The sequence below is a fragment of the Neophocaena asiaeorientalis genome, unplaced genomic scaffold, assembly GCF_003031525.2.
Source record: "Neophocaena asiaeorientalis asiaeorientalis breed wild unplaced genomic scaffold, Neophocaena_asiaeorientalis_V1.1 scaffold77, whole genome shotgun sequence".
Classification (NCBI taxonomy): domain Eukaryota; kingdom Metazoa; phylum Chordata; class Mammalia; order Artiodactyla; family Phocoenidae; genus Neophocaena; species Neophocaena asiaeorientalis.
Genome location: NW_020174645.1, coordinates 6,372,398 through 6,394,401, shown reverse-complemented (window position 1 = coordinate 6,394,401; position 22,004 = coordinate 6,372,398). Strand labels below are relative to the sequence as shown.

At 49.6% G+C, this 22,004-nt stretch overlaps 1 protein-coding gene across 4 annotated transcripts in view; it reads left to right on the top strand.

Annotated features, from left to right (window-relative positions):
- TMEM120B (transmembrane protein 120B) overlaps positions 1-21,884 on the top strand; it is a 43,363-nt gene extending 21,479 nt beyond the window's left edge. Inside the window, exons 3-12 of one of the 4 annotated variants that reach the window (XM_024758653.1) lie at positions 133-249; positions 4,258-4,317; positions 4,941-5,036; positions 10,557-10,646; positions 17,876-17,941; positions 18,457-18,518; positions 19,731-19,823; positions 20,711-20,775; positions 21,130-21,198; positions 21,798-21,884. In XM_024758653.1, coding sequence (XP_024614421.1) covers positions 133-249; positions 4,258-4,317; positions 4,941-5,036; positions 10,557-10,646; positions 17,876-17,941; positions 18,457-18,518; positions 19,731-19,823; positions 20,711-20,775; positions 21,130-21,198; positions 21,798-21,818 — 739 coding nt within the window. In that variant the 3' untranslated portion in view covers positions 21,819-21,884. Of the gene's footprint in view, positions 1-132; positions 250-4,257; positions 4,318-4,940; positions 5,037-10,556; positions 10,647-17,875; positions 17,942-18,456; positions 18,519-19,730; positions 19,824-20,710 lie in introns of all 4 variants that reach the window. The other 3 variants (XM_024758652.1, XM_024758651.1, XM_024758650.1) reach the window with 3 other exon arrangements.
- The last annotated feature ends 120 nt before the right edge of the window (positions 21,885-22,004 follow it).

Here is a 22,004-nt window from a genome sequence, read left to right as displayed (position 1 = left end):
ACAGGTGGAGGACTGAGGTTGTGAGAAGCATTGCGATGGCAAGATGGGAGGGCGGTACCCAGAGTTTCCAGATTCTTCCTGCAGTCTGTGTAACGCCCCTGCTTCTCTTTACGCCCACACCTCTGACCACAGGTACAAGCGCCACGCCAGTCGGAAGGAGGCAGAGCTCATTCAGCAGTTGGGCGCCAACGTCAAGGAGCGGCAGAATGTCTTCTTTGACATGGAGGCCTACCTGCCCAAGAAGAACGGGTAGGAGCTGGGGACCTACTCCCCAAGCCCCAGCGCTGTGGGCAGATGCCCCGGCCTGGAGCACCTGGTCTGTGTGACTCCTGCCTCCCTGTTGGGGCTTGAGTTGAAGGTGAAAAGGAGGGAACAAGGGCAGGAAAGAGAAGGAGCCTTCCTTACACATCTCTCCATGGACCCAGGAGGGGACCTCAGCCCCTCCCGTGTGGTAGTGACATTCCTGGAAGGGCTTTTTCAAGGAACAAGATGAAAGATCTGGTTCCCAGGATCTGCCACATGCCTGATGCCACCTGGGGTCCAGAGGAAGGGTGTTCTCTCTTAAGAGAACAAACATTTATGGAGAGCCTGCTGTATGCCTTGCATCATGCTGGGGGCTCTCCTGATGTCACTCACTTCATCCTCAACAACCTGGTGAGTCAGGTCCAGGAATCTGCATTCTGCAAGGTTCAGAGAAGAGACATTAGGGAGTATCTTGCCCGGGTGGCTCAGACCGGGTTTGGCTGAGCCAGGATATGAACACTAGACATTCTGACTCTAGAGCTTGTGTTCTTTCCATCTTCCTCCTTCAGAGAAGTCCCATCTCCTTCCTCAAGTGACATCACCGCCACCCTGTTCCAGAGAGAGATCCTTACAATATTGTATCATGACTTGACGTGGGCAGCTAAAAGTACGTCCTGGGAAGCACCCTGACTTTTTTCCTGGTTTGGCCTAGCCCTAAGTCAGAGCCTTCTACCAGAGCCCTTCCTCTTGTCTTCTTTTTTGCTGTATTTGGTTAAAAACTCTAGGCTTTGGGTGGCGATAGCTTTCTACAGAATGAAACAGCATAACCTTCTTTTAGAGTGTGGCTCAGATCCACTTTCCCAGCTCCAATCTCCCTAGTCCTCTGTGCATGTTACATTAGTCAGGAGTCCTTGGACTGTAAATGACAGAAAACCCGACTCAGAGTTGCTTAATTAAAAATAGGGGATTTATTGGCTCTTGTAACTGTAAAGTCCAGGTGTATCTATAGGTATGGCTGGATCCTGCTGCTCAAATGATACTGTTAGGCTGTGTCCCTCATTTAGCTTTCTTTTTACTCTCTTTTCCAGCATATGAGTTTTATTCTTAGGCAGGCTTTCTCTACAAGCTAGCCCCAGCAGCTCTGGGTTTGCATCCTACCCACTTAGCAAATCCAGTAGAGAATGCCTCTTTGTTCTTTAGTAGTTCTGGGAAACGTCCTGTTACTGATTCTTATTGGCCTAGATTGTGTCACATGATTGTTACTGACCCAATCAGGAAGTTGCACCACCTTGGCTGAACCTGGGTCATGTGCTTACCCTAGAGCCTAGGGGAAAAGTGATTCTCTGAAGGGAAATTGTACTGCCCTTCTAGGAAGTGGGGACTATATGCTAGGTGGGAAAAATGGATCGTCTTTTCACACCTCTGCTCCAGGTACACCAGACTTGGAAATGCCCCTAGAATTTGCTCATAGCTAGAAAGAAGGCTCTCCTGTTCCCTTTTCTCCTCTCAAACTTCTACTCATCCTTCAAAACCCAGTTCACATGTTACCACCTCAGTGAAGCCTTTCCAAACCCCTCTCTCTCCCTCTGTGAAATTAACCCTTCTTCCCCTGAGATCTCATAACCCTTTATTTGCACCTTTGTTAATGTGTTAGAGTACAGGCTATTGTAACAGAAGCCTAATGGCACAATGGCTCAAACATGTGTGGTTTTTGTCTCTTACACACAACAGTCCAGAGGTGAGTGGACTCCTGAAGGCCAAGAGTGGTGGGCTCCCGAGGTCACCTAGGGACTCAGAGTCCTTTTCCAACTTACTACTTCACCCCTGCTTGGGGAGTTGTCCTCAGCTACATGGCCAAAGCTGGCTCACACCATCTCATTTTCAGGAAACAGGGAAGAGTCAGGCAGCAGAGGGCAAGCAGATCCCTTTTTACAAAAATGTTTGCCATTTCCCACTGAAGCCAAACACATACATACCATACGACCCAGAAATTCCACTCCTGTGTGTGTGTGTGTGTGTGTGTGTGTGTGTGTGTGTGTGTGTGTGTATGGTGGAAATGAGTGCTGAATGTTCACAGCGAGGAAGCTAGAACACAAAAGGCCACATGTTGCATGAGTCCATTTATACGAAATGTCCAGGATAGACAGATCCATACAGATGCAATGTAGATTAGTGGTTGCCAGGGGCTGGGGGGAGTGGGAAATGTGCTGATAGCGGGTATGGGCTTTCTTTTGAGGGTGATGAAAATGTTCTGGGATTAGGTGATGCTGATGGTTGCACAACATTATAAATATATCAGAAACCATTAAATTGTATAATTTATTTTTAATTAAAAATTTTTTTATGAGCTCACTTTATTATTTATTCTTTTTTTTTTTTTAGTTCCAGGTACACATAGTGAGTTGATATTTCTGTACATTACAAAATGATTACCACTAAGTTGTATACTTTATTTTAAAAAATTTTTTTAATATTTATTTTATTCAACAAGTTTCATGAGCATCTACTTTGTGCCCAGCACCATTCTATGTACAGTGGATAAAGCTCCGAATAAGTCAGTTTCTGCGCTTTCAAAGCTTACATTCTAGAAGGGAGTGGGGGATGAAAATATATATGTACATACACACATATGTACATAATATAACCATAATTTTTTTTATTGCAGTATAGTTGATTTACAATGTTGTGTTAGTTTCTGGTGTACAGCAAAGTGATTCATTTATATACACACACATTTGTATATTCTTTCTCATATTCTTTTCCATTATAGTTTATTACAAGATATTGAATATAGTTCCCTGTGCTATACAGTAGGGCCTTATTGTTTATCTATTTTATATACAGTAGTTTGTATCTGCTAATCCCAATCTCCTAATTTATTCCTCTCCCCCCCCTTCCCCTTTGGTAACCATAAGTTTGTTTTCTATGTCTGTGAGTCTGTTTCTGTTTTGTAAATAAGTTCATTTGTATCATATTTTAGTTTCCACATATAAGTGATATCATATGATATTTGTCTTTCTCTGTGTGACTTACTTCACTTAGTATGATAATCTCTAGGTCCTTCCATGTTGCTGCCAATGACATTTCATTTTTTTGACCGAGTAGTATTCCATTGTTCATATATATATATATATATATATCAATCACATCTTTTTTTATCTATTCATCTTAAATTGTATGCTTTAAAAGTGTTTAAAAGTGTGAATGCTATGGCATGTGAATTATATGTCAAGTTTTAAAAAAAAAAGAAAAACATTCACAGCAGCTCTATTCATAATAGCCAAAAACTGAAAACAGGTCAAATGTTCACCAACAGTAGAATGAATAATTACATTGTGGTACCTCCACTCCATAGAATAATATACACAACGGGAAAGAAGGAACCACTGATGCAGACAATGTGGATGAAGCTCACAGACTTGTTATTGAGGGAAAGAATCCAGACATAAAAGAGAACACATTGTATACATTTATGTGAAGTTCAGAAACAGGGAAAGCTAACACAACAGTGGGCATCCTTGCGGGGAGGGGCGGTTTACTGACCGGGAGGGGGCATGAGGGCACCTCCTGGAGCTAGAAGCATTTTATTTGATCTGGGTGTTGGTTACATGGATATGTAAATATATAAAAATTCATCATGTTGTATACTTAAGATTTGTATGCTTAGGAAGAGCCCTTTTTAAATTGACCTAGAAACTGTACACATGCCTTCACCTCATTGGCTGGAGCTTAGTCACGTGCTCACATTAGCTGCAAGGGAGGCTAGGAAATATGGTCTCTAAGCCAGCTGAAATGGGGAGAAATGGGTTAATCATGAAGGTCATGTCACAGCTGTCATGTTCTCTACTTAATCATTTTCATTCTCGCTCCACATGAGGCTTTTACTGCTGAGCTTAGCACCCTATTTTCTAATATCCGGTGCTCAGTGCTATGCTTATTAAGCTTGGATATTTTTGGTTGGGGACCACTCCTGGGGCTGTTAACATGGTGACCCTCACAGGTCTTTCCTTCCAGGCTCTACTTAAATCTGGTTCTCGGTAATGTGAATGTGACCCTTCTCAGCAACCAGGCCAAGTAAGTATCCCAGACAACCCTCCACTTGGCTTTACAGAATCCAGGCATCTTGCTCTTGCAACTCAGGAGAAATGGGACCAAGCTAGTATTTTTGCATAAATAAAAAAATGTTCACAGTTGGGAGTCTGGCTTTGGTCTTTTGGATGAGACTCTGAGGTCTCTTCTTCAGTGGGTAGACCACCTGGGGGAGGTTTCCTTCCTTCCTTTCACAGAGTCAATACCTGGGGTGGACAGGACTGCCACTTTCCCATGAGAAATGGCCCCTGCTCCGTTCCACGCCTTGTTACACACATTCCTCCTGGGAGGTAGGCAGTCCAGTTCTGTCCACCCAAAATCCATCAGTTACCAGGGGAAATGGAGCTGTGGCTTTTCCACTGAAGTAGCTGGTTGGGGGAGGAGACCCTATCTCTGCTTCCTGCCCATCACAGGCTTGGAACCTTAAACCAGGAGTCCAGGGACATGGAAGCTTTGCACACTGGCCCTCTCTCCCTAATTAATCATCACCGTTAATTCAAAGTCTCTCCCTTAGTGTGATCAGCAGGTCAAGATCTGATGGGGTCAGGGTCCTTCCCCCAGGTGGGCTATAGTTATGTGACCTTTCCTGGGGGTGTCTGTCTCTGCAGATTTGCCTACAAGGATGAGTATGAGAAGTTCAAGCTCTACCTGACCATCATCCTGCTCCTGGGTGCTGTGGCATGTCGATTTGTCCTTCACTACAGGTGATGGGGTGTGGTGGTGTGTGTGTGTGGACATACAGGGGTGAGGAGAGGGCCATGAGAGAGGGATGCAAGGTCTCTCTTGCATCTACAGCATTTGGTGTGATAAGGTGTAGGGTAAAGAAGGACCATTTCTTTTTTTTCTTTCATTTTTTAAAAATGGATCTTCTAGGACCAGGGCTCGAACCCGTGTCCCCTGCATTGGCAGGCGGATTCTTAACCACTGTGCCACCAGGGAAGCCCAGGAAGGACCATTTCTTATGGGAAATAGCCTACATCTGCCCAACAAGTATCTACTAAACGGCTGCTAAAGCGACCTTTTAACGTAGTAGTTGAGAAAGAGCCCAAGTGGTCCACCCATACAATGTAATACTATTTGGCCACAAAAAGGAATGAAGTACCGACACATGCTATAACATGGATGAATCTTGAATACATGATGCTGAGTGAAAGAAGCCAGAGGCGAAAGGTCACTTACTATATGAACCCATTCGTGTGAAATGTCCAGAACAGGCAGATACCATAGAGACAGAGAACAGATTAGTGGTTGTCAGGGGCTGGGGGGAGGGGAAACGAGGAGTGACTGCTCAGGGCGACATGGGTTTTTATTTTGGAGTGGTGAGAATGTTCTGGAATTAGATAGTGGTGATGGACGCACAACTCTGTTAATATACTGAAAACCACTGAGTCGTATACTTTAAAAGGGTGAACTTTATGGTATGTGAATTGTATCTCAGTTACGAAGAGAAAGGCAGTGGGGGGTAGGGTGGGGAGAAAGAAAGGAAGGAAGGAAGGAAGGAAATGAAAAGGAAGGAAGAAAAGAAAGAAGGAAATAGATTGACCACAGACTGCCCATGTTTGAATCCTGGCTTTGAAACTTACTGGCTGTTGCCATGGGCAGCTTCCTCTGGATGCCTCAGTCTCCCCATCTGTAAAACGAGGGTGACACCAGGCCCTGCCTCCCTGGGTTGTCATGACAATTCAGTGTGTTAACACGGTGCGTGGCTCTGCCCAGTGCCTGGCACCCAGCATTGTGGTTGAGAGTGCCGGCTGCTCTGTTAGCGTAGGACGAGGCCAGTGAGCTGAGGCTGCGCTGCCCCAGGGGTTTCGTCCCTCTCTCTGGCCCTGGCTTTTCTCCCCAAGTGTGTCTTGGGCATTTGGCCCACGTGTCAAGGGTTTATTTCCTGACAGGCGCTTGGCTGGGAGTCCAGTTGCTGGTCTGCCCACTTGAGTGTCCAAACAAAGGCTCTTTCAGGCCCTGGGCCCGTGGCGGCCTGCTGCCTCAGGCCTGGCGCATTTCCCTGGAGGGCAAAGGCTGCTCACGCCAGTAATGCCTGCTCACATGCCCCCTGGAAGGGGTAGAAGTTCTTGATGTGCAACCAGATTGCCTTGCCCTGGGGCCTCTAGGGCCCTCAAAGGACGAACCTGTGGTGTGTTGTCGAGATCTAAGGCTCACTGAGGGCCTGGCATTTCCATGTCTCCCATCCCTTTCTGTATTCATTTCCTGGGGCTGTCGTAACAAGGCACCACAAGCTGTGTGGCTTAGAACAATAGAAATATATTTTCTCACAGTTCTGGAGGCCAGAAGGCTGAAATCAAGGTTGAAATCACGGTTGACAGGGCCGTGCTCGCCCTGAAGGCTCTAGGGGAGGATCCTCCTTTGCCTCTCCCAGCTTCTGATGGTGACCGGCAGTCCTTGGCGTTCCCTTGGTTTAAGACTGACTCCAGCCTCTGCCTCCGTCGTCATGTGGCTATCTTCCCTGTGTCTCTCTCATGGTCTTATAATGAGGACACAGTCATTGGATTTAGGGCTCACCCTAACCCCGTATGACCTCGGGAATTTCCTGGGGGTCCAGTGGTTAAGACAACACGCTTTCACTGCTAAGGGCCCGGGTTCAATCTCTGGTCGGGGAACTAAGATCCTGCAAGCCATGCGGCATGGCCAAAAAAAAAAAAAAAGTAACCCAGTATGACCTCATCTTAACTAAATTACATTTACAAAGATCCTATTTCCCAATAAGGTCATATTCTGAGGTTCTGGGTGGATATGAATTTGCGGGGGGGACACTGTTTAGCCCACTATGCCTTCTGTGGGTTAAAAATAGGGCAGGTGAGGGGGCCTGGATGGGCAGCTCATCTCTGAACCTCAGTTTCCTCATCTGTAAAATGGGAAGTAGTACTGTCTTAGTTTGGGTTCCCCCAGAAGAAACCACCCCAACAAGACAAGTATTTGAGTGCCCATAGTTTATTTGGGAGGTGATCCTAGGAAACACTGGTAGGGGAATGGAAGTGAGACAAGGAAGGGTTATCCTCTGGGCACCTGGAGTTCAGTGCTGCTGGGGAACTGTGGGACAGCGAAGGATGTGTCTCAGTTATCCCACCCGAGGGGCGAGGGAGCAGGTGGTATTTATCCTCTGACTGCTGTCAGTCTAGGAAGGATTGACTCCCAGAGAGTGTTAATCCCCCTGCCCTCCTGATCTGCCTCTGGCACCGGCAGGGTGAGCTCTGGTGGCCTGAGAAAGCCCCTAGGTGCACCAGGAGTTGCACGTTCCAGCTGTTGGAAGCTATGCAGATGGGAATGGGTGGGGTACATGCACCTGCCATGAGAGCCAGCCCTGTGTGGTTGTTCAAGGGTCCAGAGAGATCATCCACGTAAAATGCCTGCAACGTTGCAAGTTCCCAGTAGTTAGTGCTCGCCTAGTGTGTCAGGCTGAATAATGGTCCCCAAAGATGTGCGTGTTCCAGTCCTCAGAACCTGCGAACGCGTGACCTTACATGGCAGAAGATCTTTGCAGATGATTCAGTTAAGAATCTTGAGATGGGGAGATTATCCTGAATTATCCAGGCAACCCAGTGTAATCACAGGGGTCCTAATAAGTGGGAGGTAGCAGGGTCAGAGTCGGAGATGTGATGACAGAAGCAGAGGTCAGAGTGATGTGAGGCCATGAGACAGGGAATGCGGGCAGCCTCTGGAAGCTGGAAAAGGCAAGGAAGTGGATTCTCTCCTGGAACCTCCAGAAGGAACACGGCTCTGACCTGATGACCTATTTCAGACTCTGACTCCAGGACTGTAATAGAATAAATGTGTTCCTTTAAGCCACTAAGTATGTGCTCATTTGTTACAGCAGCAACAGGAAACTCAAACACTTTGGCAGGGCAGACTGAGACCAGCACCTCAAGCATGTCCCTAACGTGCCAGGGCCATAAAACTATTTTCACTCCTCTCTTTACTGATATAGGAAGGGACCAGTGGAAACTGTGCTGGTAACCACCGCTGGCTTCTGGGGCTGCCTCCTGTCTGGAGATATCTAAGTGACCCTCTGCAGTGGGGGGCTGTCTTTACTCCCCCGTTTCCTGTTCAAGTCAAGTAGGCCTTTGATTTCCTCAGAGTTAGACATATGAGACTCATTTCTTGGACTCTGGGCGCTCTGTGGTGCTTCCCAAATTATTATGACAGGGGACACCTGTGGCCCTTCGTAGGCTGCGGGCACTGTTCTAAATTCAGCTGATGCTCACAGCAGCTTACCCGGGAGGTGCTGTGACTCTCCCCACTTTACAGATGGGGAGGTGACGGCACGGGACAATCACTGACTTGTCCTTGGTTCCACAGCTGGGAAGAGGCAGAGTCTGGATTGGAACTCAGGCCCCGTGTCTCCAGAGTCTGTTCCTGACCCTCCCGAGACTACCTCTGCAGGCAGTGGTTCAGCGGGGCTGAGAGTCTGTCATCTGTGACCATGAAACAGGGTCACATAGCTTAAAAGACACCTTCCAATGTCTTTTTTAAAGATAGCATTTAGTATATCAAATTGATTATTTGGTCTAAGATTTAAACAGATATTTTAATATACACATTTATGCAATATGTAGCATTTGTGCTATAATTGTCTACAAAATAAAAAGCAGAGCATGGGACTTCCCTGGCGGTCCAGTGGTTAGGACTCCACACTTCCAATGCAGGGCATGCAGGTTCGATCCCTGGTCGGGGAATTAAGATCCCACATGCCTCACACGGCGTGGCCAAAAGATAACAACTAAGTAAATAATAAATAAAAAGTGGAACAATATAAGTGAGCATAATAGGTACAAGTATCCATTTCAACAGGTCAAGTTTAGTTATTATCAACACTAATGAAAGCACATTTCCGTTATTTAACCTTCAAGGCCCTACTCAACTGTCATCTCTTCTTTGGGGACTTTACACATTTAAGTAATTAGGAGTCTCTCATCTTCATTCTCACAGACTCTCCCAGACGTCTCCCAACGTCTTTTATTATTGTTAAAGTTGTATCCTCCTATTTCTCTCCCAGGGCCTTTGTAGTTGGGGAAAAGGATCTCCCAGTTCAGGGATAGAATGGAGGAGATCGGGGGTGTTCTCCCTCCCCATGCAGTCATTTCTGTTCCCACGACAAATGGATCTGTGTGACACCAGGAGGTACAGAGCTGCTTCCTGTTGGGGTCAAAGATAGAGTCTTTATCGAGGGCCCGTCAGAGAGAGCCAGTGGCGGGGGAGCCCTCTGAGGGGCTGTCTGTTGCTGGCTCTGTCCCAGGATCCTTCACCCAGGAATGCTCATGGAGGGGGTCAACCTTCCCATTGTACAGATGGCAAAGTTGAGGCCAGTCAAGGTCATGCACAGCGTGTCTAAGGCTCACCCCTCTGACCAGGGCACAGCACGACTCTAGCTGCCATGTTCTGCCTGCCTTTAAGGCCTGTTTTGCCCACTGTAGAGGAGGCAGGGGGGGTTTTTTAATTAATTAATTTTATTTTTGGCTGCGTTGGGTCTTCGTTGCTGCGCGCGGGCTTTCTCTAGTTGCGGCGAGCGGGGGCTACTCTTCGTTGCGGTGTGCAGGCTTCTCATTGCGGTCAGTGGCTTCTCATTGCGGAGCACGGGCTCTAGGCATGCGAGCTTCAGTAGTTGCAGCACGCGGGTTCAGTAGTTGTGGCGCACAGGCTTTGTTGCTCCGCAGCATGTGGGATCTTCCCGGACCAGGGCTCGAACCCGTGTCCCCTGCATTGGCAGAAGGATTCTTAACCACTGTACCACGAGGGAAGCCCAGGGAGTTCTTAAGTTCATCTTTTTGTATGTGCAGCAAAGTTTACAGACGGTTTAAGGGGATGGAAGGAGTTTACACTGGAGTTAACACTGCAGATAGTTTAAAATTGCAAATTAGGTTTCCTGCTTAAAGTCCTTCTCTTGTCATCCCACCAGAAATTTCATATCAGACAGATGTCAAATTTAGAAGGGAAACAGGTTGTCGTGGGCTGAGCGGTCAAGGAAGGAGGGGAAACCTCAGCTAGAGCCTTAAGGGCGGGTAGGATTCATGTAGAAAGGTGAGCGGGGGGGATGGGCATTCTAGGTGGAGAGAAGACACGCCGCCGCCTTCCCGGGGTCACTGGGGATTTCTGGAGGCATGCCTCTGTGGGCGGTTCTCATCCTGGTTTGCTGTCCAGCTGTGGTGGCGGGGACAGCCGTCCCTGGTTCTCATGCCTGCCCCCGCCTCCCGGGCGCTGTTTCTCTATGCCAGGGTGACAGACGAAGTCTTTAACTTCCTGCTGGTATGGTATTACTGCACCCTGACGATTCGGGAGAGTATTCTCATCAGCAACGGCTCGAGGTAATTGGGGGCCCAGCTTTGTGGCGGGTATGGGGGAGCCAAAGGGAAATCTGTCATGGAGGTGAGGGCTGTCACCCTCGCCTTGCGTTCCCTTCCTCCTTGTGGGGGTGGGGTATTCATGACCGTTCAGACCCAGGGAGGAGGAAAACGGTATCGGCTGCTGCACCTCATTGGCTGTGCTCAGTCTCTTGCTTACAAGAAACCCTAACGCAAATGTACTTCTTAACACAGTAGGAAATTTATATTCTCATATCAAGGAATGGGTCCATTGGCACTGACTTCAGGTAAGGCTTAATCCAGGTGTTCAGACAATGTCATCAGGACCCAGTGTCTCTCTGTCTCTCACCTATGCCTTCTACTGTGCTGTTTTTATTCTCAGATTCCAGGTAGGAGCCCCCAGCAGCTCCAGGCTCACATCTTTATTTCTAGCATTCCCAGCAAAATAGGGCACGTTCCTCTCTTCCAAGAGTCTCACTGGGTCCTACTGGCACTCACTGATCACGTGCCCATCTCTGAACCAATCGCTGTGGCCAGAGAATGCGCCGCTGTGATTGGCTGGTTGTGAGCCTTGTGCCCACCCCCAGGGCTGTCAATGAAAGCCTAGAAGCTGAGTGTCAGGAGAGGAATGGTTTCGCAGAGGAAAATCAGGGTACTGTCACCAGAAGGTTGAATGGATTCTGGTGAGAAAAGTGGATGGTCCTCTCACAGGGCAATGAGAGTCTCGGGACTGAGTTAAGATCCATGACTTGCCACTTGCAGAACCCATTTTCCATAGGTCGGATGCCTTTTGGGGGTGTCCATTTGAACCTCTGCACACCATTCTTGTCCCTGTTTTTCCTGAAACAAAAAGTAACAACCTCCCACCCCTCCCCACTTCCTCCTTCCTGGGGGCTGGTAAGGAACGGCCAGGAGCTGTGTGTTTAAGATTGGGGTGTTTGCCAAACCCCCAAATAATTTGCCACCATCTTACTTCTCTGCCCAGTGGTCTCTTATGGCATATCCCTGCCCTGCCGGGCCTTACCCTGAATGTAGAGCCAAGAGGTAAGGACCAGGGGAACAGCAGTTCTTAGGTATGCAGCCCTGTAGCATGTAGCCCTTTAGAAAAGATCAGTGTTTCTCAAACTGCATTCATTCTTGTCCCATGCACACCATTTTTACCATGTCCAATATCACCTGGATGATAATTTTCTCACATTTTAAATCCATCCTTCCTTTTTTTTTCTACTTAAATAAACATTAATTTATTTTAAAAGGAAACTATTCCACCACCATACGTGGAAAAGCAGCATCAATTGCAGGAAAGAGGAAATAGTGTAAAATTAGATTTTCATTTTCATTGTCTAATTTATTGAAGTCAGTAATCTTCCTTCCTGAGGCCTGCTATTTCTCTTCAGCGTGTGTATGTGTGTAAAAAGGGAGATGAGCAGATCTCAAGAGGCATTAAAGGTGTCCTAGCATTTAACTGAGACTCTCTCCTTGACTTAATCAGGAGAATGGAAAGAACAGAAAACATGACTTCTCACCATGTGATTCAGTATCATCTAGTGTTACACTCAGGTACCATCTAAAACTTGGTGGTACATGCCCCATGCTTTGGGAAACACTGAAGTAGAAAATCTTACCAAATAAATAACATTTGTAGTTTTCCTTAATTTTAGTGAATAGTGTCTTACAGCTTTTGGGTGGGGTCGGAGGGGACTCAGAGTAGTACATAGTGGGGAAATGGGCCCAGGACAATGGGCCAGGCTTTCTTGTTACTAATTCTCTTTGTGCATCCCTGGGCTTGCTGTCGGCCTTGGAGTTTCCTCCTTCTGCTGGACTCATATTAAGAGTGTTCAGGGACATGCTACATCTCTAACAGTCACTAACACTTTAGTAAGAGTTATCCTGGTCACTTTTTTCTGTGGATGTGGTTGGGGGGGGTGGTCCCCGAGAGGAGGGAGCAGGACTGAGTGGAGGTGCCTGCAAGTGTGGGGCACACCCAGAAAACAGGGAGGAGGGCTGAAGGGGGAAAGTGGGGTTCCAAAGCCCCCTCACTTTCCTGACACTTTAATGGGGCCTTTTCTGGGGCCTCCCTAGGGCTTGTGCTCTGATGGGACAACAGATGTGTTGGTGGTGGGAGTGTGGGATGAGTGGGGTGGGCCCGTAAAGGTGTCTCATTTTCTGGAATGACTGTGGGAGTTGTGGCCAATTTGTGGGGGAGGGAGGCATGGCAGGTGGATGGAATCTGGGTGATTAAAACTTGTGACTCATCCTCAACATCTGTTGGGTATTTAGCCTCCATCCTCCCCCAGCTCCTTCTCAGAGCTGATTCCTCTCCTGGGGGCGGGCAAGGGAGATGCCTGTGAGGTTTCCCCTCACACTTGGCACTTATTAGGGAATAGCTAAGAAACCCTTTCAAGAAAGCACAGTGAGGAAGAGGGAGTGGGTCCGGATTGGTATGAATACTACTTTTCTTATTTCTGAAGCGTCTCAGGGCTAGCTCTGGAGCTCACAGTCGATACCCAGTAAACACCCCAGGGTCTATGTAGAAAAGAATTGAACCCAAGCTCTGCAATGAGGGGAAGGTCATTGGGGCCATACCTGTGTTCGAAAGACAGCTGGAACTGAGCCATATGGGTTTCCTGGAGGCCTGCTGCCCAAGTTTTGGCCTGACGGGGCCTTTTTCGTCCTGTTCCCAGTTGCATCTGAGACCTGAATTAGGGGTGTATTGGGGGAAGAAGGCCTGGAGAGGTGGGGTGTGGGGAGGATGCCCCCTATCATGGGCTGGAGCCACCCTTGGTTTGTGTCTGATGCTTCCCATGTGAGATGTAGCTCATTAGCTCAATCAGCGTAATAAGCAAGTCAACCTCCCTTGCAAATTTTGCAAATGACAGAAAACCACCTGATAGGAGTAAACATGAGGGGTATTTATGGGAGCATCTGAATAGTTCAAGGAGGTCAGAAGGGCTCAAACAATGGAACAGCCCCCCTCCTTCTCCTTATTCTGTTATCTCCTTCACTGGCTCCCAGCAGCCCAGGCCAGCATTCTACCAGACCAGCAGTCCGAGAGGAAAGAGCATCTTTCCTCTACTGGCCTAGGGGTGATCTTGAGACAGACTTCCAATTGGCTAGGTGCAGGTCACATGCTCATCCCTGCCCCAATCACTGTGGCTGGAGGGATCCGGAGCCCTGATTGGCTGGCTCTGGGTGATGTGCCCAGTTATCTTAGCTCCACTGAGCCACCCAGACTGAGTGTGGGGGTGAGGTGATTCCCCGAAGGAACGATAAGGGGGAGAACCAGAATAGGGAGTGATTGACAGGCAGGCAAAACAGATGTCCTCTGCCCTAGTTCCGGGCCAGAATGAATAATGAATCAGGAATCACGCTGGCTTTTCTGGCAAGCCAACCCACCAATGCCTAGATCTGATGGGTTTTTATAAGGGCCTTTCCTAGGATACAGAGGTGTAGGGGTGGCAGGGGCAAGAGGGTGCCTCCTTGTAGAAGCCATTCCCCCAGCCGCCCAGATTGACCCGAAGCTCAAAGCCAGCCAGGGGTTGAATAGTGACTGGTGCCCAGGTCTTATGCAAACATGGCTGACGTGCCCTGAAGGGAGCTCTCCGGGCACAATCCCCAGATACCAGGACATGCTGTCCCTACATGCTGGCCATGCAGTGTGCCACCCTTCCTGGGGCATCTACTGTCTGCTCATTTAAAAAGCCCACAAGCTCCTGCAGGCTTCGTTTCTGTGGCAGAACGGGCCCAGAGGGTGACTGCTAACGGGTGCAGCTTTCTGTCTGGGGTGATACAAAATGTCCTAAAACTGATGGTGGTCATGTTTGCACAACTCTCTGAATATACTGAAAACCACCGAGTTGTATACTTCAGATGGGTGAACTGTACAGTGTCTGAACGACATCACAGTAAAACTGTTACATAGACACACACATGTGAACGAAACCAGCCCAGAACCCTGGGGTGTGCAGATGGACGATGGGGCTGGTGAATGCACGCTGGGGAAGAGGCCATTTTTAGCCTCTCCCAATGCCGCTGAGCTGTGTTTATTGGTGGCATCTGTCAGCGCTGGGCTTTGGGCACAGTGAGCTGTGAAATTAAAAGCTGCTGCTCAGCCAAGCTTGTTGCCCAGAGCCTGTGTCTGCCTCCAGCCGTTCCTGTACAGAGAGAGGGCATTTCTCAAGGGACCTTTGCGGGGTAGGACAAAGGACAGTGGGGCTTGCCAGGCCTCCAGGGCTTGCAGAAACTTCTTGGTAGCTCTTCAAGCTGAAAGTCTAAGGATGGGGCCAGCTGTGTTTTCAGTCAGAAAATTAGAGCTAGGGGTCCTTGTAGACTCTTGACGGGCAAGACAGGGACACAGGGAAGGGGAGACTGGGAACAAACAAGTGGATGGATGTCTCATCCTGTCCCGTGAACTCCCGTGGCACCTGCATCAGTCTCCTGTCACCTCTGTGCTGGTGGCATCTAGACCAGCTGCACCTCCTGGACATCACTTTTTTCATTTCAACATTTCTTGAGTACCTACTGTTTACCTGACGCTGTTAGTGCTGGGAATAGAGAGCCACCTAAAACCTTGCTCCTCAGCACAACTCCTCAAGCATCCACAGGCCATTGCCTTAACCCCCAATTTATGGCCAGAACTTCTTTTTTTTTTTTTTTTTGGCCACACCCTGCAGCATGTGGGATCTTAGTTCCTTGACTAGGGATCGAACCCACGCCCCCTGCATTGGAAGCACAGAGTCTTAACCACTGGACCGCCAGGGAGGTCCCTTTCATTTCTTTCTTTTTATTTTAATGGCCAGAACTGTTGAAGGGCTGCAAAGAGAAGACAGGGCTAAGATGCTGTTCCTGCTTTTATGATGTCTGTGTTCGAGTTGGAAGGTTTTAAGAGCAGTGAGATCCACTTATGAGAACAATGCAGATTAAAGCCTCCATGACACACCAATCGTCACATAATAAGACTGGGAGAAATTTTAAAACTGGGTATCCAGCATTGGTGAGGGTTTGGGGAGCTCGATAGGCTCTACTGGGGATGGGAGTGTAAATGGGGATAGCCGTTTTGGAGGGTAATTTGAGAAGTAACCACGCACGTGCCCACCGACCCAGCCATCCTGCGTACTTCCTGGTAGCTGCCGTGGAGAAACAGCGTCATCGCACGGGGGGCTTCCACAGTGTGTCGTGGCATCATGGAGCATGATGGCAACATTTCAGGAACGGCAGAGCCACATCCTGAAATGTCGTGTCGCATCTAAGAAGTCAGTGACAGGTCCACAGATAGCTGCCTGGGAGTCGAGACAAGAAAGCAAGTTGCAGGATGATTTAGTTTCAAAGAAAAGTCTAATCCAGCAGCTCGTCCCCCAAACCAGCAGACCCTCAGGTGCCACCGTTTGGTGAGCAGGAGCGCCCTGGACCCCATCTCCCCACTTGGCTGCACTCCAGTTCTCTCCGAGAGAGTTCTGGAAAGACAAAGGTTGAGTGCTACTCCCACGTGGGTGCCTCGGGGGGTCCCAATTCCTGGCATCCCAGGGCAGATTACTGCCACATCATGTTCTGATAACTGAGCTCCTGGAGAGGGGCCGGGGAGCCCAGCAGAGGCCTGAAACACACTCGGGGACTTCGAAGGCTAAGGGCTGCCTGTGACACTGCGGAGCGGGTGACAGACAGGCTCCCTGTCCTGCTGTGGAGTGAGAGCCCTGAGCTGGGGGACCGCTGGGCTCTGACGGCACGGTTCCCGCAGCTTCTGGACTGACTGGGGCGAGGGCCTGCTGTAGACGGAGGAGCAGATGAGCCTAGGGCATGGGGCTCCCAGAGAGAAGCTGCGTCGGGGATGGTGCGAGATGCAGTGTGTACAGCCCGTTGTCTTTCTGCATCTGTGTGGGGTAACATAGGTAGCTACAGCTCTGCATAAACGTGTGCGAGTGTTCTGTGTTTATTCAACACGCTTACTGAGCACCTGCTCTGATCCAGGTGTCACAGAGGAACAGACAAAATTCCTGCTCTTTTGAGCAGGGAACGGTGTTCAGGAAACAAATGAGAAGATAATAATTTGAGATAGCGCGAGCACCATGAAGAAAATGAAGCAGGGTAGTGTGTGACAGATCGGGGCTGTCTAGCTGTTTATTTATTTTTAACATCTTTATTGGAGTATAATTGCTTTACAATGGTGTGTTAGTTTCTGCTTTATAACAGAGTGAATCAGCCATACATATACATATTCCCCATATCCCCTCCCTCTTGCGTCTCCCTCCCACCCTCCCTATCCCACCCCTCTAGGTGGTCACAAACCACCTAGCTGATCTCCCTGTGCTATACGGCTGCTTCCCACTAGCTATCGATTTTACATTTGGTAGTGTATATATGTCAATGCTACTCTCTCACTTCTTCCCAGCTTAACCTTCCCCCTCCCCGTGTCCTCGAGTCCATTCTCTACGTCTGCGTCTTTATTCCTGTTCTGCCCCTGTCTAGCTGTTTTAGATAAGGTGGTCAGGGAAGGCCTCTTGGAGGAGGTGACAGTTGGTCCGAAATTTGAACTTGGACCAGGAGCCAGGCAGGCCAAGGTCTTGGAGCAGAGAGGACAACAAGTTCGAAGACTTTGTTAGTCTGCTTGGGCTGCCATGAAAAGATACTACAGACTAAGGGACTTGGAACAACAAAAATTTATTTTCTCACGACTCTGGAGGCTAGAAGTCAAGATCAAGGTGCCAGCAGGATTGGTTTCTCCTGAGGCTGCTCCTTGGCTTGCAGACGGCCACTGCGTCTTCACATGGCCTTTGCTCTGTGAGCAGGCACACCCCTGGTGTCTCTTCCTCTGCTTCTAAGGACACCAGCCCTGTTGGATTAGGGCCCCATCCTTATGACCTCATTTAACCTAATTACCTCTTTAAAGGCCCTGTCTCCAAATATACTCACATTTTAAGGTACTGGGGTTAGGACTTCAACGTAGGAATTTGGGGGGGGGACACAATTCAGCCCTGCTTGGGGTCATGAGGAGGTTAGGGATGTGTTCTGAGGGTAGTGGAAAGCTGCTGGAGGCCCGAGTGCCTCTCTGGGTCTCTGTGTGATTCTGCATCTCTTTGGACAGAAAGAGAGGAGAAGTCCTGGCTTGGGTACGTTTCTTCCTCCAAGGAGCTGTCTCTGGGTCACAGGGCACCCCCAGCGCAGACACAGGCTGGGAAGCAGGGAGACACTTGCGTTTCTCTCCCGGCCTGAGCTCCTTTTCCTTCTCTTCTTTTAAGAATCAAAGGCTGGTGGGTGTCTCACCACTACGTGTCCACGTTCCTGTCTGGAGTGATGCTGACCTGGTGAGTGTCCCCCGCTGTGCCCCAGGGCCTCTGCTCACTCTCCCCAAGGAGCCAGTGAATTGAGCACTGGTGGTGGCTGAGGGGTCCAGATGCAGAGGCCTTATGGCCTGACATCTGGGCCATGACGTAAAGCGTGAGCTTACGACGGGGCTGCAGGGACACCCCAAGTCGGCTGGGGACTTCTCCGAGGAACATCCTGTCTGCCTCCTGGCCGGGGTGACAGCAAGCGAGTCTGGACAGAACAAGCACAGGGACGAGGCTGTGACTGATGGAGGGTTAGGGGGAATCGGTGGGAATTTAGGCTTCAAGATGCCTACCTACACTCCCCTGGTTGTAGAATGGATTAAAGCAGTGATGGAAATTACCTGGTCCAGCCCCAGGGACATGGCAATAAAGAAGGTAGAATTGGGTTTTAAATCTTCTTTTCTCTTCTGGTTGGAACAGAGATGGGGTGGGGATGAACAAATGATTTCAGAGCAGGGGCTCATCTTTGCTTTTCCCCCACTTTTCTGCAGGCCTAACGGACTAATTTATCAGAAGTTTCGTGATCAGTTTTTAGCGTTCTCCATTTTTCAGAGTGAGTGTCTCTTGCTTGGATTCAGGGGAGGAGGCTTGGTGTGGCTTTCACCGATGGAGTCTGTTTTGTGAAGGGTGTGTCTTGTGTGGAAGGGAGGTGAGACTGGGGGAAGTCCCTGGTCGGCCAGGGACAGGGGAGGGTCCCAGAAATCCAGAAGGAGCCATCCACCCCTCATCAACTCCATCCTACCGCCCAGCCCCTGGCCTTAAGAGAGCAATGTCTGACCCACACCCACGCCCTGGATCTCCAGCCACTGCCTTTTTCTTCCCTGGATCAGAACTGGACCAATTGCACCCATCAGGAGCTGAGGGGTGTTGGGGCCACTAACTCTGTTTTCCTCAAAATGGAAATTTATGTTCTTTTTCTCATTTAAGAATAGCTCTGGATTTATATACAACGAGGGGTTACCTCTGAGAAGCAGAAATTGGGTGGTTGGGGGACAGGGAGAGTTTTACTCTCTTTACTGTTTGTTCCCCTTAAATTTGATGCCAAGTGCATATTACCTATTCAAAAAATACAATTTAATTTTTAAATAAAACCCTGCTTACAGGCAAATACAAACATAAGCCAAGAAGGAAAATTACATATAATTACATATAATTCCACCCTTAGGGTGTTAATCGATCTTTGTCCATTCAAACATTTTTATTCATAAATATACACACATATACTGCATGATGTATAGTCTACAAACATGGGATCCCTCTACACAGCTTTGTTTATAACCTAGTTTATATTCTATTAACAATTATCATGGGTATTTTTCCACGTCAACACGGAATTCTGCCTCCTTAATTTTTAGTGACTACAAAGTACCCCATTGTATGGAACTGTCTCTTTCATGTCTTGGTGCTGGGAGCACACAGCTCCCAGCGTGGTGCCACCATTCCAGCAAGCATCTGATGAGTGCCAACTGCATGCCTAGGAAAGCTCCAGAAGTTTCTAGCCTAGTTGGGGCTTAGTTGCAGTCTCAGATAACCTGAGCTCTCTTTGAAGGAATAAAAGCAGGTTCAGAAAAAAAAGCAGGTTCAGACGTGTGTGTGTGTGTGTGCGTGCGTGCGTGCGTGCGTGCGTGTGTGTGTGTGTGTGTGTGTGTGTGTTTTGGGGGTGGGAGGAGGTTGTACCCTCTGGGCAATGGAGACCTGCCAGCCTGCAGTGGAGGTGTCGCTGGGTCTTCCAGTCCCTGAGCTGGGCGCTGTGCTCCCCCTGCAGGCTGTGTCCAGTTCCTGCAATATTATTACCAGAGGGGCTGCCTCTACCGGCTGCGGGCCCTAGGGGAGAGGAATCACCTGGACCTCACGGTGGGTGAGTAGCCTAGCCTGGGGGGTGGAGGGGCAAGCACCGGCCCTCCCTGCTCCCCCAGACCTCGCCCTGCACTCAGGTGCCAGTAAGACCTCGCCCTGCACTCAGGTGCCAGTAAGAACCTGACAAGACCTGCCACACGCAAAGCCAGTCAGCCGACCTCACCCCAGTTGCTTTTCTTTTTTTTCCTTTGGTTTGACATATATACACTAACACAGTTGCTTTTCATAATTCGTCGTGGGATTCCATTTCAGCTGACAAGTGCGAGACCAGCTGTGGGCCAGGCCCTGGATGCTGGCCTCTAGCTTCTTTTTAAATGGATATTTTTTGTCTGTGTTTATGATGTACATAATCTTAGTCTAGTGTTTTTACACTTATGCAATTTATGTGTGCTTAACTTTCACTCAGCAAGGTGGGTGCCCCATTAGGAAAAATCGGAGACTCCTCATCTAAACTTTCAGGGGAAAGTGTGGTTAGTAAAAATCTTCTATCTTTTAAGATGGTCATTTCCATCGAATTACTCTGCATAGTAGGCTCTATTTCATCAAGACTCGATTGAAGTGATGCATGCAAAAGCCAATTATAAAATGCAAAATCCCGTGCAAATTAAAGAAATTATTAGAAAGCTAGTGCCGGCACATCAGTGTTCTGTAAGAGTTGTCAGCCCACTTGGTTCATGGTGACTTGAGGCGTGAGGGCAGTCAGGCCTGGTGGCAGGTGTTCTGCATGTTTTTTCCTGGGTTACTTTCCTAGTGAGCGCTCACCCACCTGGAGGAGGTGAGGGCTGTGCCCCTCCCCCATCCGTGTGTTTGAACCTGGCTAATCTCAGAGTGACTGGCCTGCCTGGGCCACCTCACACGGGCCCTTCGCTCCCTCCTTCCTCCCCACAGAAGGATTTCAGTCCTGGATGTGGCGAGGCCTCACCTTCCTTCTGCCCTTCCTGTTCTGTGGCCACGTGAGTCCCCCTGGAGTTTGTGGGTATCCCCTACACTGGGCAGACCTCCCTGGAACAGAAGGTCTTCAGGGCTCTCCCTCTCTCACCAGCCATCCCCGAGCTGGGCCCCACGGGGTCCTGGGGCTGGGACGGCCCCAGTGTCCAGGGATGCCAAAGGCAAGAGCCGGAATGGGCCCTCGGCACCAGCACGCCCAACCCCAGGTGGGGTGCCCCAGTTTCATTTTGGGGGGGCTGTCAGTGTCTCAAGGGCAGTGGACAGCAGAAGCTGGGGGGCTTGGTGCTCTCCCTGGGCTTTCCCACGTGGGTCTCCAGGGGACTCCGGTGGGCTGAGCAGTGCCTGTCTCCCCTCTGCAGTTCTGGCAGCTCTACAATGCCATCACATTATTTGAGCTCTCCAGCCACGAGGAATGCAGAGAATGGCAGGTATGGTGTTTGTGTGTGTGTGTGTGTGTTTTGTGGTGTGTGTGTGGAGCGTGTGTGCGCATTGGTTGGGGGTTTCCTGAGGAAGGTTGGGGCGGCTTGGGGAGAATTCCTTCCTCAGCTCCCCCTGCCCCCCTGCCTGCCTTGTAGGGCCCTGCAGTCCAGAGCTCGCTACAACTGGGGCCTGGGAGACCGTGGGAGGGAATGCGGGAGACCAGGGAGCCCCTCAGTGGTCTGAGAAACCCAAGGAGGTTCGCGCTAGGAGGGGGGTCGCGGGAGGAGCCCCCCAGGACTCTGCCTGACTCCGTAGGACTCACACCCTTCACCCAGTTAGCCCAGATCTCTGCCTTCTGCTGGCAAACGCTGCAGTTCGCAGGTAGCTTGTGCCAAGGGGGTTCTGAGCTCCCGGGGGGCGCGGGGGGCATTTCAGCAAGGAGAGCTGACCCAAGCCGGCGCGGCCTTTGCCTTCTTTCTCTTGTGCTCTCTGCCTCGCCTTCCCTGCCCTGGGCACCCCCTTCTCTGCATGCCGCCCGCCCAGGTGTTCGTGTTGGCGCTTACGTTCCTTGTCCTCTTCCTCGGCAACTTCCTGACCACACTCAAAGTCGTGCACACCAAACTCCTGAAGAACAGAAGCGAGGCCAAGAAGCCGTGAGCCACGGGACCGGCGCCCCTCGACCCCCCGGACTTTGAGACTGCAGGGGATCTCAGGCGACACCCTCGCTGCCGGGTTCCTCCCAACCAGTGCCAGTGGCCACTGGCAGCAGTGACCTCAGGGGCCAGCGGCATCGCTGGGAGCAGAGCCGAGGCCC